Source organism: Chinchilla lanigera, unplaced genomic scaffold (genome assembly GCF_000276665.1).
Source record: "Chinchilla lanigera isolate Chin_1 unplaced genomic scaffold, ChiLan1.0 scaffold00091, whole genome shotgun sequence".
Taxonomy (NCBI): domain Eukaryota; kingdom Metazoa; phylum Chordata; class Mammalia; order Rodentia; family Chinchillidae; genus Chinchilla; species Chinchilla lanigera.
Genome location: NW_004955492.1, coordinates 7,906,271 through 7,922,485, shown reverse-complemented (window position 1 = coordinate 7,922,485; position 16,215 = coordinate 7,906,271). Strand labels below are relative to the sequence as shown.

At 39.3% G+C, this 16,215-nt stretch overlaps 1 protein-coding gene across 1 annotated transcript in view; it reads left to right on the top strand.

Moving 5' to 3' along the window:
* Positions 1–290: 290 nt before the first annotated feature.
* The window catches only part of Cog2 (component of oligomeric golgi complex 2), a 43,125-nt gene continuing 27,200 nt past the window's right edge, over positions 291–16,215 (top strand). The window contains exons 1-4 of the mRNA XM_005404991.1: positions 291–458; positions 11,500–11,661; positions 12,723–12,788; positions 15,421–15,501. Coding sequence (XP_005405048.1) covers positions 387–458; positions 11,500–11,661; positions 12,723–12,788; positions 15,421–15,501 — 381 coding nt within the window. The 5' untranslated portion in view covers positions 291–386. The remainder of the gene's footprint in view (positions 459–11,499; positions 11,662–12,722; positions 12,789–15,420; positions 15,502–16,215) is intronic.

Below are 16,215 nucleotides of genomic sequence, written 5' to 3'. Positions count from 1 at the left end.
TACGCCTCCGCCCAATGCACGCTCCGAGGAGAGGAGGCCTGGGCGAGAGAAATACTCGCTTTGAGGATGCGCAAGCACAGAAGAGCCCCGGAGCAGCGAGCGCACGAACCTCGCCCCACTCCGGGCCCTTCCAGGCTGCTGCCAGCAGTGAAGCGCGGGGTTGCAGCGCCGCGCCCTGCCGCCGGGGGCAGCACGGCCTGTTGAGCACCGCTCCGCCACGCCGCCGTGCCGCTCTTGGCGCCTGCGGTGCGCAGCCGCCCAGCGCCGCTCGCCCATTGGCTGCCCTGACATCGCCATGTTGGCGGAAGCGGAGCGCCCGCGCGTGGAGGGGCCGGGTCGCCGCGTCCGCTGCGCACCCGCCCGTCTCCTCACCTCGCGCGGGCGGGATGGAGAGACGCAGGATGAACTTGCCCACCGGGCCGGACACGCTGTGTTTCGACAAGGACGAGTTTATGAAGGTGCGCGGCCCGGAGGGCGGGCGGCCGGGGATTCCCGGGGGAACCGGCTCTCTCGTCAGGCCGAGGGCGAAGGCCCTGCAGTTGCCTGGCCCGGGGTCTCGCGGTCCGGTCCGGTCGGCAGGCCCGGTGACCGGTGCTCGTGGCTCAGTGAGGGTGTGAGCGCGTCCCGGGGTCCACACACCTGCCTGGGGTCGGGTGGGAAAAAGCGCTGAGTCTTTTTCTGCCTGACGTTCGTGGAAAGCTGGAATGGGAGTGTGAAAGTTTGACACTTTTCAGTTTGTACGGCAGAGCCAACCATTCATCTCTTCTAAAGACACCCTACTCCTTATAAAGCATAGTCAGCTTGAAATTGTTCTGCAGAGAGCTGTAGGATGTAAATTCACAGAAAAGAAATATAAACTAAAAACATTTCCCTAATAAAAGTTGATTCGGTAACAACCTAGAAAATGTCCAGGTTTTAAATCAGAACTAGGAAGAGCTTTGCTTCTCTAGCTGAGGTAACCCTCCAGGTTGTCACCAACGACATAAAAAAATCCATTTATATTTTTTTTAAGGTTGGGATTTTTGACAACAGTAGCTGTTGTAGGATTAGAAATATCGACGTTTGGGCTCAGTAGGTGCCTGAAATGTTGAACAAGTGGATTTGTCTTATTCAGCTTTTTTGATGGCTTTTTAATCAAGTGGTAATTTTTTAATAGTTTAATTGGCTTCTGTCTTTTTGATACTTGTATTCAGATCTCATCTCCAAAGTGTAGTTTTGTGTTTATTTTGTTGTTTGTTGTTGTGTATTAAAGTAGTTAAAGCAGGCATAGACCTGTAATCTCACCGCTCTGGGATCTTGAGGCAGGAGGATTGAAAGCTCAAGCCCAGCCTGAGCGATTTAGCTAGACCTTTTCTAAAAATAAAAAAGGGTTGGGGATGTAGCTCGTGCAAAGCCCCTGGGTTCAACCCCCAGTTCTACAAAAAAAAGACAGAAAGAAAAGTGTCATATCCGGGCTCCTGTACCCATACCACTTTTCACAGATAGGACTTATCTAGAACCGCTAATAGCGTACCTGTACTTGTACAGGGATGTTTTTGCTAAACTGTTACAATAAAAAAAAGTGTAATTTGAACGGGATGCTTCAAAGAGTGAACAATCAGTTCACTCACCCATCTCATCCACCCCCTGGCTAAAAGCCACCCTTAAAGGAAGACAGGAGAATCTGAGGATCCCTGCTGGAGAGAGTGCATTGGAGGAAGAAGGATACACACAGTGATCAGGGGTCTTGTGCTCACACATGAACCTCAAAAGTGCAGAAAAGTCCAGTTTTCCACCTTTTACTTAGACTTCCTTCAGGCCCAGTGCCAGCACTCGTTCTGACTCACTGGCCACACCATCTTTCCCACACAAAGATGCCAGAACCCCTTTGGTCAACACAGCTTCAGGAAGTAGAAAACAAAAAACCAACTAAGTCATAAAACAGAGCAAATAGGAGAGTGACTGAAATGCCAACAATTCCGTGTGTAATGGCTCATAAACCTCTGAATGTGCTGTGAAATTTCAGCGTTAGTAAACACACACTTCATATTTAGAAGAAAATACAGAGAACAGCTGTTCCGTGTAAAATGTTGATTGTGTAGGTAGAACCAAAAGTTAAATGTTGTTTGAAGTTCGTATTTACTTTAGCGATATTATCTGAGTGACTATTTTGTGGCAGAAAGGATGTGGAGAGTCCTTGCTTGTCAGGGTTATATTTATACAAGCTTGGCATGGTGGTGCACACCTATAATCCCAGCGCTCAAGAGACTGAAGTGGGAGGATCTCTGTGAGTTCAAGGCCAACCTAGGGTGCATAGTTTAAGGCCAGCCAGCATAGTGAGACCCTGTTTCAAGTATATAGATACAGATATAGATGTAGATATGTGTGTATATATTTATATAGTTATGTCTCATTTAGCATGTTTTTAGTGGCATAGGTATAATCTTTTGCATGTGATAAGATAGCTATCAGATAAGTATTGGGAGAGTTGAGATTACTTGAATGCAGTCATTTGCCTGGAAACTGCTGCCATTAGTTGGCCAGATAATGGACAGCCTGCTAATGCCGTGGCAGCAGTTGTTTATTCAGGCAACAGGTGTTCATTAATACGTGGAATATGCCAGGCAGCACCATGCACATAAAGGAACAAGGTTGAGTAACGTGTGGCTTGGTTTTTGAGGTGGTGAGAAGAAGAACAAACATATGTATCCAGAAACTGCACTTAGTCTAAAGTGGCTGGAGTATAGGAGAATGTCCAGAACAAGGCTGGAAAGGTAGGTGAGGTGGGGCTACAAGTTGGAGCTGGTGTTATACAGTGTATGAGGGCTTTGGGCTCAGCACAGTGTTCACTGTGGAGTTAAAGTCAAAACAAAAAGTAATGTGGCCACACCTGTTGTATGGGCGCTGACTGGTTGTGGGAGGCTCCTTACACACTTATAGTTGACAGCCATTTGACAGGGGAAATAAGACATAAGATATCGGTAGTAGGGAGAAGCTGATGTATTAACAAGGACAAGTTGGATCCATGTACCTGAGTGTGCTGCTGAGGTCACATCATTCCCCTCTGTCTCAGCTTGTGATTTCATTCCTTTTTACAGAAAAGCAGAGGTTGTCAGATGGGCCTGATAACCACCTCACTGCTACATGTTGAAGTTCCTGTTTCTTGTGCCTGCTATGGGGTTTTCCTACGTCTTGATCACTGCCACTCATACTGGCTTCCACGCCCTCACCTTTCTTCAAGGGACGTTGTAATTCTCCCTTCTCACTGCCTCCCATGCCCTTGCCTTTCAAGCACCCCATCATCTCCCTTCCCCACATCTGCCCACTGCCACCCTATGCCTAGTTCCTGTGCCCTTGCTGTCCTCCACAAGACCATATCATTTCCCCTTCCCACTGACTTTCAGAAACTTCCACTCAGTCCTCTATCTCTGATTATTCCAATTATATCACAGTTTCAAGCTCAATATTGTATTTCTCCTCTTCCACTCACGCTCACACTAGCTTCTAGCACCATCATTGCTCTGCACATTTCTCACCAAAGAAAGCTAGTTGTCAGTCCAGCAGGACTTTTTCTGTCTTTCTGAGGAGGTTCATTTTTTGTCTTTGAGTTCAGTTTTGAACATACTGAGTTTGAGGTGCCTCAGAAACATCCCAGAAGAAGTGTCAAGAAGTTGAACTTGTGGGTTTGGAGATCCAGAGATGTATGGGCAGGTGAGTTGAATCTGCCTGTGCATTGTCAATGATGCTGCATGGGGCAGATCACTCGGAAGAGCAGATAGAAGTTTGAAACCAGTGCAGTCCAGTGTTGCTGAGCATTTTATGCTGCAGAGCATCATCATTTCTTAGCAGCTAGCCTGTTTGCAAAAGAAGTTTTTTGACCCACTTTCGTTTTTGATTCTCTAATTTTTTTTTTTTTTTTTGTATTATAAAACTTGCCATTTGAATAAACTGTTGAATTCACAGGCCTTTCAGTTATTACTTGTGATTTTTTTTTTTTAAAACAGGTAGCAAAAAGCATGATGTAAATAGATCTTTTTGTTGTTTAATTGAACTTAGTAACATTTAACATCAAATTTCTTTGAACATTTGACTGAATAGACCAATCACAGACTGGGGTTTTTTATATACAGAGTCCAGCATTTCAGGACATTAAGTTGAAAAGGTAAGCTAAAAGCATTGCATAGATTATATTAATGTTAAATTGGGATAAAGAGGAAAAAAAAACAAATCAGCTAAAACAAAGCTCATAGCGGCAAAGCGCCTGCCTGGCAAGCGCAAGGTCGTGAGTTCGGTTCCTGGTACCGGAGAAAAACAAAAAAACAAACAAACAAAACAAAGCTCACATAATTGTTAAATGTATGTTATAGGATATAAATTTCTTTGTCTTTTCAAAAATATGTTCTACAGATATGATACTCAACAAAGGATTAGGAACAAAAATGATTAACCCAGTCAAACCTAAATTCTTAGAATTGAAATATTATTTTAAGACCTTTGAAGATCATCTGCCCATAGATAAGAGTGCACTCTAGCATACATTTTTAACTCCTCACACCTATGTAATACTTGATAGCAGATTTAGAATGAGCTTTGGGATCCCAAGTTTCAGCCTCCATGTGGCAGTGGTACCACCTGCTCTGAACACAGGATTAAATTGAGGGCAAGAATTGGAGGGAGAAATCCAGGATGTTTTTGGCACACCCGCTGTCCTCTGTGTTATGTTCTCTTCCCACAGCTTTCCCCTGGCCAGCTCTTCACAGATTTGGATTTCAGCTCAGATGTTAGTTTGTAGGAGTCTTCCTTCATCATCCAAATTAGCATACCCTACTTTGTCACCTACCTTCATTGTCCCCATTTATTTTCTTTCTAGCATTTATTACCTCTCATCAGTGTTACGTTGATATATTTACCTGTTTTTGTCCTCATTTCTCTTAAGATATGTGCTCCTCAAAAACAGTCAGATTGAGTTTGTTCTCATTGCCATGTCCCTGGTATTTGGAGTAATACCTGAATTACTTGGAAAATACGCAAGTAATACTGATTGAATATACAAGGGTGTTATTGATAAAGTTCATTCTTTTGTTGTACATTTATATGCTTTAACAAATGCATGTCATGTGTCCACCATTAGAGTATCATGTACAGAAATGTTACACCTTAAAGATCACCATGTTCCATCTGTTCATTTCCCCTGTTCCTGGCAACCACTAGTTCTCAGCCATTTCCAGGATGTCATGTAGATGGAACTAGACAGTAGTCTTTTCAGATTGGCTTCTTTCACTTAGAAGTACATTTGAGATTCTTCCATGCCTTTGTGTCTTACTCAGATGATAAGGTTTTGGGGCCAGGGCAGTACTGGAGGTTGAGTCCAAGGCCTTTGCACTGAGCTATATACCCAGCTGCATTCATTCATTTACTTATTTATTTTGAGACAAGATCTTGCTAAGTCACTGTGTTTCCCAGGCTGGGCTCAAACTTGCAATCCTCCTGCCTCATTTCATTTTATTGCTGAATAATATTCTGTTATATATATTTACCAGTTTGTTCATTCATCCACCTATTGAAGGAAATCATGACTGCTTTCTGATTTCAGCAGTTACAGTAAAACTGTTATAAACCTTTATGTGCAGTTTTTAATGTGGACATATACTTTCAACTCACTTTGGTAAATACAAACGTGCACAGTTTATAAGGCTGGGTTTAGTTTGGTAAGAAACTTCAAAGATGTGAAGCTGTGTTCTAAAGTGGCTGTACCATTTTACATTTCCACCAGCAATGAATGAAAGCTCTTGTTGCTACACATCCTTGCCAGCATTTGCTGTGTAGTGCTGTCGTATTATTTAAATTTGCAATTCCCTTACAGCATGTCATGTTGAGCATCTTTGCCCATTTTTAAACTGTTGTTTGATATATTATTCCCCCTTTCCCATCACTTTGTGGTATGATTGGCAAATAAACATTGTACACATTACGATAATTTAATACATTGTGAAATGAAATGCAGCAAATTTCAAGTATGTAACGTATTAGTAACCATAGTTTCTATGCTATGTTAGCTCTCTAAAGTTTACTCATAATTGAAAGTTTGTACTGTTTGACCATATTTGCTCATTATTCCCACCTTCACTCGCAGCCCCTGATAACCACCAGAGATCTACCCTCTCTGTTTAAACGAGTTCAGCATTTTTATAGTTAGTATATTAGCTCATTCATTGTATGTCTATGTCTTACTTCTCTTAGCATAATGTCCTCCAAGTTCACCAGTGTTGTTGCACATGATTTCTTTCCTGCTATGTGTATACCACATTTTCTGAATGTGTTTGTCTGGTGGTGGACAGTTGGGTTGTTTCTGTCCTCGCAATGGTGAATAATGCTGGAGTGAACACAGAGTGCAAATGCCTCTTTGAGATAGCAGTTTCATTTCTTTTGATAAATACCTGTAGGGTTGCTGGAACATATGGTAATTATAATTTTAATTTTTTAAGGAACTTCCCCACTGTTCTTCATAACGACTGCATGATTTCTTATTGTTTTTAGTATTTTGTCATATGTTTTAGATTCTGTTTTGTTAGAAGTGTGTTTCACAAACATTTTCTCCCAACAGAGTGTTTTGTACAGCAGAGCTTTCTAATTCTGATGAAGTCCAGTGTATCAATATTTTCTGTCATGAATTGTGCTTCTGGTGTTGTGTCTGAAGAGTCATTGCCAAAGTCAAATTTACCTAGATTTTCTCCTATGTTATCTCTTACAAGATTTATGTCTTAAATTTAGGTCTGTGTTCCATTGTGATTTAATTTTTGAGAAAGGTTTAAAAAGTTGTTGTCTATGTTCATTTTTCACATGTGAATCCCTGGTTGTTCCCACACCATTTGTTGAAGACTTTGTGTTTTCTCTATTGTGTTGCCTTGTTCCTTTGTCAGAGAGGACCTTACTATTACTAATAGAAGATCTGCCTCTGGGTCCCTGTTCTGCTACATTGATCTTGTGTTCTTTTGCCAATCCTGCTACCTTAATAGCAAGAGTTGAGGGGAGGGAGTGTCAGCCCTCTGAACTTGCTTTTCTTTAGTGTTATGTTGGGTGTTCTGGGTCTTTTGCCTTTCCAAATAAACTTTGAAATCATTTTCTTGATAACCACAAATAACTTCCTGGGATTTTGATTGAGACTGCATTGGTTCTGAAGGTCGAGTTGGGAAAAACTGACATTTTAATAATATTGAGTCCTCATCCATGAATGTGGGGAATCTGCACTTTAAAAGATTTTATATTGTGTTCTTTCGTTGGAGTTGTTTTAGTTTTTCTCTTAGAGATATTGTATACAAGTTTGTTAAACTTGTACCTGAATATTTAATATTTTGTGTGTCGTAACATGAATGGCATTATATTTAAAATTTTTAATTTGGCTTGTTTATTGCTAGTCTGTAGGAAAGCAGTTAGTTTTGTTGCATTCTGCAATCTTGCTTGCTTACTATTACCACATATTAGTTTGAGGAATTTTTATTTTCTTTGGGATTTTCTACACCATCCTGTTACCTGAGCACAGTTTTATTTCTTCCTTCCCTGTCAGGTAAACCTTTACTAATTTTGAGTAGGAATGGTGAGAGGGAGCACCCCTGCCTTGTTTCCTTTCTAAGAGGAAGTCTTAAAAAAAAAAAAATAAGAGGAAGTCTTCTAGTTTCCCACTATTAATATGAAGTTAGGAACTTCCCCATTTCTAGTTTTCTGAAGGCTTTCAATGGCTTTTGACTACATTTTCTGCACCTATTAATACATTTCTGTTTTTATGTTGTATGTTGATGGATTACATTAACAAATTTTCTAATGTTGAACCAGCTTTATGTGCCTCGTTATTCGTGGGAATGAGTCCCACATAGCTGTGGTATATTATTTTTCTATCCATTGTTGGATCTGATTTGCGAATATTTTTTTGAGAATATTTTCGTCTGTGTTCATGAGAGAGATTGGTTTGTAATTTTCCTTTCTTACACTGTCTTTGATTTTGGTATTAGAGTACTGGTAGCCTCAGAATGAAGTAGGAAGTGTTCCCTCTGCTTCTATTTTCTGGAAGAGATTGTAGAAAATGATATAATTTCTTGTAGTTATATCTATAATTTCTTCCTTAAATGCTGTATCAAATTCACTAGAGACTGCAGGGTCAGTAGTGATGACCCTTTCATCTCATAGTAATGGTTTATGTATTCTCTTCCCCTACCCTCGTTACCCTGATTAACAGTTTATTATTTTATTTTTTAATTTAATTTAATTTTATTTTTGTTTTGTTTTTTTTCCCATAGCCAGAATCAAACTCACGACCTTGCACTTGCGAGGCTAAATCCCTGAGCTAAATCCCCAGCGCAACAGTTTATTATTTTAATTGATCTTTGTAAAGAATTAGCTTTTGGTTTCATTTATTCTTATGATTTCTTGATTTTTGTTGTTGTTGTTTGTCTTTTTTAAACAGAGTTTTGCTATACAGTTCAGGCTGACCTTAAACTTACTTTGTAGCCCAGGCTGGCCTCGACCCCAAAGTGATCTTCCTGCCTCCTGAGTGCTGGGATTATAGGCATGTGCCACCACAACTGGCCCTTGATTTCCTGTTTTTAATTTCATTGGTTTCTACTCTAATATTTTCTTTCTTTCTGCTTATTTTAGATTTGATTTGCTGTTTTTCTAGTTCTTGAAGATAGAAGTTTACATAATTGATTGTAATCTTAATACTTGCATTTGATGATATTTTTCCTGTTAAGCACTGGTTTTGCTACACCCACAAAATTTGCTAAGTTGTACTTGGATTTTCATTAAGTTAAAATATCATTTCTCAAAAGAGTGTTCTCATATGTGATATAGAAGTGATAATCTTCCAAGTATTTGAAGTTTTCCAGAAATATTCTGATCCTGATTTCTAATTTAATTCTGCTTGGTTTGGGACCATACTTTGTGTGGTTTTTATTTTTAAAAACTTGTTAAGGTGTGTCTTATGGCCAGATCATGGTGAATATTCCATGTGAGCTTGAAGAAGGTGTACCCTGCTGCTGTTGGAAGAAGTGCATATGTTCATTATATCCAGGTGGTCAGTAGTGGTGCAGAGACCAGCACTTTCCTTAAGGTTTTCTACCTGTTGAGTCTGTCTATTTCTCATGGAGGTGTGGTTTGTTGTTAGACACATTAAGGATTATTATTTCTCCTCGGAGAATTGACTTCTTTATTATAATACAGTATACCTCTTCGTCTTTAATAATTTTTCTTGCTCTGCAAGCTGCTTTTGCGATAATTAACAACTCTAACTTAATGATTACTGTTAGAATGTTTAAATTGATATAAATTATATACTATGAAATTCAATATTTTAATGTATGTATTTCACTGGTTTCTCAGTATATTTATTGTGTGTCTCAATACTTTTGTTGAAATATTTAAGAAACTATTGCCTAATCCAAAGTCATGAAGATTTCCACTTGTTTTCTTCTAAGAGCATTATAGTTTTAGCTCTTTTTCTTTTTTTTTTCCTCCTCTTTTTGAGACAAGGTCTCGCTATGCAGTTCAGGCTCCCTTGAGCTCACTTTGTAGCCCAGGCTGGCCTTGAACTTGTACCAACCCTCCTGTCTCAGCCTTCTGGGTACTGGGATTACAGGTGTTCGCCAACACACATGTGTTAGCTCTTATTTTTTAAGTCTTTGATCCATTTTAAGTTAAAGCTTTTGTGTATGCTGTGAGATTTAATGTCCAGTTCCATTCTCTTTCCCTCATTGTTTCTTTTCTCATCAAATAGACTTGCCACCCTTCTCAAAAATCATTTGACCATAAATGTGTGGGTTTTAGGTTATGTTTAAATGTTTAATAAATTTACAATATAAAGTAGAAATATTTATGTCAAATGAAATGTGTCTATTATAAGCCCCTGTATGTTTGGGGTTGTCACAACAAAAGCTGCTGGATGCAGAATTCAAAGGTATTCTAAATAACTTAGTTCTGAGCTATGTAACATGTTTTGTTTTGTTTTTTTAATCTCAGAATGAATGTGTCAAGTTGAGTACTAATTTTAGTGTGTAACATTTGTTCACTGGATCTGGGTTATGGCTTCATGAAGTTCAGACATGGACTGAACTTGAAATAATATTTAGCTGGAGCAGGTAAAGTGATCTTGCCAAGAGACACACACCTGTTTATACTCAGGCTGGAGTTGCAGGTCGAGTCCTTTTTGTAGTACCACATGATGGCAGGTAAATGTCTGGGGTCATCTAGGTACCTCAGGAAACAAAGTGTTCAGGCCAATTCTGGTTCCATGTAAAGCTGCAAATGGTTTTTCCGCAGGTGTCTGTGAAATTGTGATTTGATTAAAAAGTCCTCTTATCTGGTATAATCGTAGCAGGTAGCTAATGTTAAAAGTACCTGAAGAAATGTTGAATATAGACCTTACTAGTTTGTTTTAAAACATATATGTGTATGTTTATTCCTCACTGATACGGAGCCACGCTGTTCCTGAAAAATTGATTTGATTACATTTCCGTTTTGTTTTTCTATGTTGATGGAGAACCTGAAGACATTTTTGTTGACTCTGGAGTCTTTCTGGATTTGTATGATCCTCCTGCTCCCTTTCCTCATGTCCAACTCAACAAACATTTTCAGGTCTTTTCAAAGCATCTTCCTTAGTTTCCTAAAAACTTCTTTCACTTACATTTTCTTGGTTGATATAATATTTAATGAAATCACATAATCATAATATACTCAGGTGGCCTTAAGTTTGGTAACCTCATATCTGACTCTTGATCACCAAAAGGCTTACTTAATAGGAGTCAGAGTTGAGGCGAAGTAGACTATAAGTTGCTGGCTGTAAGTGGGTCCTTGCCTGCAATGCTAGAGAGCCATAAAGGGAAGCAGAGAGCAGAATCTGTGACATCTGTGTGTGGAAATTGATTAAGCTAGTCTCTTAACACCTCTCTGGCAGATCACTCAACATCTGTGTACAGTATTAATCACAAATGTATATGTTCATGAAGAGAGTCAAGTTGTATTGTTATCTGGGGAGAAGCAGTTATACAGTGGCATATTAGGTTGTGTATGTGTGTGCATGCTAGTGTGTGTGTACATGTGTGCAGAAAAAGTTCTGCAAGAAACTGAAGCACAGTGTTAAATACTCAAAACTACATATTAATAGTGCTTATCTCTAAAGCATCGAGAAAGTGTGGGTGTTTTTACTTTTATCTTTTATATAAATCTTCATTGCTTGAAAGTTTTTATTAAACATTTACTTGTAAAATTAAAAGAGGGGAGCTATTCTTTTTTTGACAAGGGCCTGCCTGAAGTGTGTCATTTTGAAAAATAAACTCCCTGTAGAAGGGGACCACAGGAAGACTTGGTGCCTGCAGGAAGTGGTGAGCACCTTGTTGCCACAGGCAGCCAGGGGGCCTTTGTCCAGCAGTGTGGGTGTGTACGGTGGCTTTTCTTTCTCTTTCTCTTCCTTTTTCTTTATATGTAACTGTGATATCACTGCAATGATTTTTCCTTTCCTGGTTAATTCTTTAGGAAGATTTTGATGTGGATCATTTTGTGTCTGACTGCCGGAAGCGAGTGCAGCTGGAAGAGCTGAGAGATGACCTGGAGCTATACTACAAGCTGCTGAAGACAGCCATGGTTGAGCTCATCAACAAGGACTATGCAGACTTCGTCAACCTCTCCACCAACCTGGTGAGCTTGACCCATAGCCCTGCCTATCACCACACCCATGTACATACTGATTCAGAGTTTTTAGAAACCTTTGAGTTGATTTTTCTCCAGAAATTTGATGTGATCACCAGTCTTATTAATAGAACTAAACTGTCGGTGTACCTTTTTGTTTTTAATTCTTATTCATGTAAGATGCATCACTTACTGTTTTTGAGTAAGAACCAAATATTAGCAAAGAGTGAAGGTGGTGGTATCGGAGTGGTTGTCTTTGTAAGCTGCTTTCAGAGTATGTACTAGGAAGTCTCACTGCTTATGCTCATTTGTAAGAGTAAATGTCTGCTATTTTAAAGGAAATGTTTAATTTACTTTCTCATACATATGCTGGCCAGAGCTAATTTGAGGGAACAGTGATCAGGATTTATCTTCTGGAGGCTTGATTTTATAAATTGTAGGGATAATTAATAATGAGCATGAGAGTTGTTTGTAAAAGTAGTTTAGAAATGCTTGAGTTTTAACACTTGCCAAAGTTTGCCTTTTAGTCTTCTTGTTTGTATTTTATTTTGCTTTTAAGTATATTTGTCCAAAGAAGTACAGAAAGTAGCTATCTCCATGAGAATTTTAAGCACCATTAAAAGTAATGAGCCATATTTGCTTTTGGGGAAATACACTTTAAGTAACTAAGATAAATGTTTCCATAGGATTAGAAACCCAGACAATTTTGTATCCATTCTGTTTATAGTGTTTTTCTCAAGAGCTATACTATTCAGACGAGATTTTATTCATCAGATGTTTCCTGTCAGCCAATTGAATTTCATAAATTAGAGACTTACAATTACGTGTTTACCTCCAGTTAAAGTTTTTTTAGTCATTAAATAATTTCATCCAAAAGCAAACAGACAGCTTTTGTTTGTTTTAACTTTTATTGTTATGATTTCTGTGTGTCTCAACAGTTGTTTTTTTTTTTTTACAGTCTACCAACAGTACTTTTGGTGAATAGTCTAGTACCACCATGATCATGACATAGACACTCACCATCACTTTTGATTGTGATGTATTTGTGCTTACTTGGTTTTTGCATTTAGGTTGGCATGGACAAAGCCCTCAACCAGCTTTCTGTGCCCTTAGGACAATTACGAGAAGAAGTTCTGGTAAGTACCCCAGATAATATTAAGCTACCATAAAGCATAATGCTTGTTTACCTCCTCCCAGAAGAATTCCTTTAAATCTTATCAGCTTATTGTTCTTTGAGTGGTCAGTGATTACAGGATTCAGCCTTTTAAAAAATTATAAATGTATTGTACTTGCAACTAAATGATTCTCTACTTTAGGTTGCAGTATATGATGCAACCTAAAAAACATGTTTGAAGTAAGGTGATAGACAGAGGTGAGGGCTTTAAAATATGGGAAGACGAGGCTGTTTGAAAATTTAGCTTGTTAGTAATCACCAGTTCATGAGCAGACTGTATTTTAACACATTCACAGCAGCTCTGATTTGAATTCACTGTCCCATCAGGTGGCTTGTACTGCTTCTCAGGGAGTCTTTGATTATAGTAATGCAAAGAAAGGCATTCATTTAGCAGACCAGATGTCATCATATTATAGTTCTTTAAGGAAAACATTAACATGGTAAAAATAATTATAGTATAGCTAATTTGTGTACCCCAGTTGTAAATGTGCTTTGTGTACATCAGCAGTGGGGTACTTGTAAGATTTCCATGTTAAAATTTAGAGAATTAATTATTGATAAACTATTCATAAAAATAAATAAACTTATTTTAATGAAATAAATTTGTTTGTTATTGTAATAATTTTTAAAATTGGTATGAATAGTATTGATTAATACTTATATTAGGGAAGTAATTATTTAAATTCAGTCAACTAAGTAGATTTAGTCCCTTTATAGATTTTTTATTAATTTTCTTAGTAGAAAGACTGATAAAAATGATTAGACTGTTTGTTCCACTAGTAGTGCAAGCTATTCAATGGGACAGTCATGCATGTATCACCAGCGATTCAAGCCAGTGAGAATGTGTTAACATTTATAATTTCACATGTATTTTTCCAAATGATACTTTATGTGTGGTTAGGTTACTAGACCAGTCTATAGAAGCTATTGAAATGCTAACTGAAGGATAATATAAAATTAATGTAGTTCCTACAGACGTGGTATTTTGACATTTCTCTGAGATGGTGTCTGCTGTCAGAATGAGATTCCCCATTCCTAAGCCATTGTGGACAGGGATTCCTTTGGGAAGGAGCATTAAAAGGGGAGTTTTGGCATCCTACCCAACAGAACACTGTGGTACCCTGTCCTGTCCACCCATCCACCCCCAGTCTGTGTCAGGGGCCCTGACTTCCAGGTGTCCTGGCATTGTTGAGGTGTCACATGCTTGATGTACTTCCCCATCATGACCTATGTGTGTCACAACCAGATCGTATACAACTTGGTTGGCCTTAACCCAACACAGTGCCTGGTGTACAGACAGCCCTGAATGTGTGTTAAGTGCATGTGAAGTGCCAGAAAGTGCAGAACAGCAGACATTTGCGTTAGACACCCACAGGAGGTCAGTCGGAAAGGATTCATATAGAAATAAGTCCTGAGGAGTGTCTTCTAGCAAGCAGTTCTAAATGTCTCTGTCTTGTTTGATTTTTTTAAAAGCTCATCAAAGTAGTTTTGTCTGGGATGGAAAGGACTGGTTTTTGTGGTCCACTGCTGGATCGCACTTGCCTCTCTGTCCAGCCTTGAGGGTAGGGTATTTCCTGAGCCATAGTCTTCAACCTTGCAGGCTTCTGTAAACTCTCCAGGAAATGAATCACTCTCCTGACTTCTGCTTTGCCTGTGGCCTGCCCTCAAAATCCTTGCCACCTGCCTGCCACCCCCCTCCACACACACCCTTTTCTCACAGCTATCTGTAGAGCCACCTCTTCACTTGTCATGTTAGACACAGATCTCTTCTTTTTTAAAGCCCAGTTCCTGAATCTATGTGAGATTCTAAGATCACTGGGGGATAAGACTGTTGCTGTCTGTTCTTCATTGTACCCTTGCTGACTTGCACAATAGCTGATAGTTTATATGTTTGTTGAATGAATGAATTCACTTTTCTGTAGAATTTTTGTGACTTTTTCTAGATGTCCCATTATCATTATTTTGGCCCTGATTCCTGATTATCCGTGCTTGGCTTACTTGATCAGTTTCCGGACATGTTTTTCTTCTTTTTATCTTGACATCCTGTTCTTGACTTGATTCCTAAATTTCCAGAAACAGTATTTGTGTTATAATCTAGCATGTTTGAGATGTGTAAAATTAGTACAAAGATCTTACCTGGGCGAAGCCCTCCTAAGTCAACCTTCCTTCTTAATTTCTACTTCTCTCCAAATGAAAGCCTGTAGAACCCACAGTGGGGGTGTGCCTTACTGTACTTGAACTTGTCTACTGTCCCTTTCATCTACCAAGAATCTCCTGTCTGTACTTGTCAGCATCCACAGGCTTTCAGGGTCCACTTTGTGCCCTTCAGGTTTCCACTGTTTAACTACCCAGTAGTATCCTTGTAGGAGCATTTTTCTTTTGACAGTGAGTCCTGCATGGCCTTGGTTTTACGTGTTAGCATGCCTCTGAATCATGAATAACATCATAGGAGTTATGTCCAATACTTTGTAATTTTGTCAGTATATGTGTGATACCGGCCTGTAGATATTAGATCTTGCAGAGTTGAATTAAATGTGTAAATTTCATGATGTTACAAAATAATTTTTAAGTCAATTTTCTTTATTCTTTTAAAGAGTCTTAGATCATCTGTCAGTGAAGGAATTCGGGCTGTAGATGAACGAATGTCTAAGCAAGAGGACATTAGGAAGAAAAAGGTATACTGTGGTATCCTCCCTTTAAAACTTTGACTTGCTCTAGCACCTTGTAGCCACCAGCACACTAGGCATGTGGCCTTACCCTTCCTGGGACCTTTGTGGTGAGGTGCATGATGTCACCATCAGTAGCTCAGCAGGGCTCGTAAGGGCAGTATCCAGCTTTTCTTACTCCTAGGCTTACTTTCTTAGTCCTGGGAATAAGAGAGGTGAGGAAAAATAATCAATTCTTTAAAGGGCAAATAAATTGCATAATCTTTTTTTGGCGGGGGTCAGTGGGACATGGTCTTGCTATGTAATTCAGACCGCCCTTGAACTCACTATGTAGCCCATGCTGGCCTCAAACTTGAAGTGATCCTCCTTCCTGTGTCTCCCTGGTGCTGAGATTATAGTCCTGCGCCACTATACTCAGCTGCAGATTCTTCTTATGCTTGAATTTGCTCATAGTAATATTAATAGTTTTAAGGAAATATGCTACATGCCAGCTAATGCTTACCATTTTCAGTCCTGTTAGTCACTGAGATAGGAAGACAGAATTTCAGAGGTAGCAAGTGGTTGCTATATTAAAATTCCTCATTTTTTCAAAGGAAGAAGCAACAGTGACTTGACAGTGAAGCACTTTAAAGTTTAGCCAGCATGTCATTTTTGCAGCCCCCTGCAGAGAAGCTATTTAGAATAGAAGGAGCTCAGAGGCAAGCACTCTCCACCCCTGCTCAG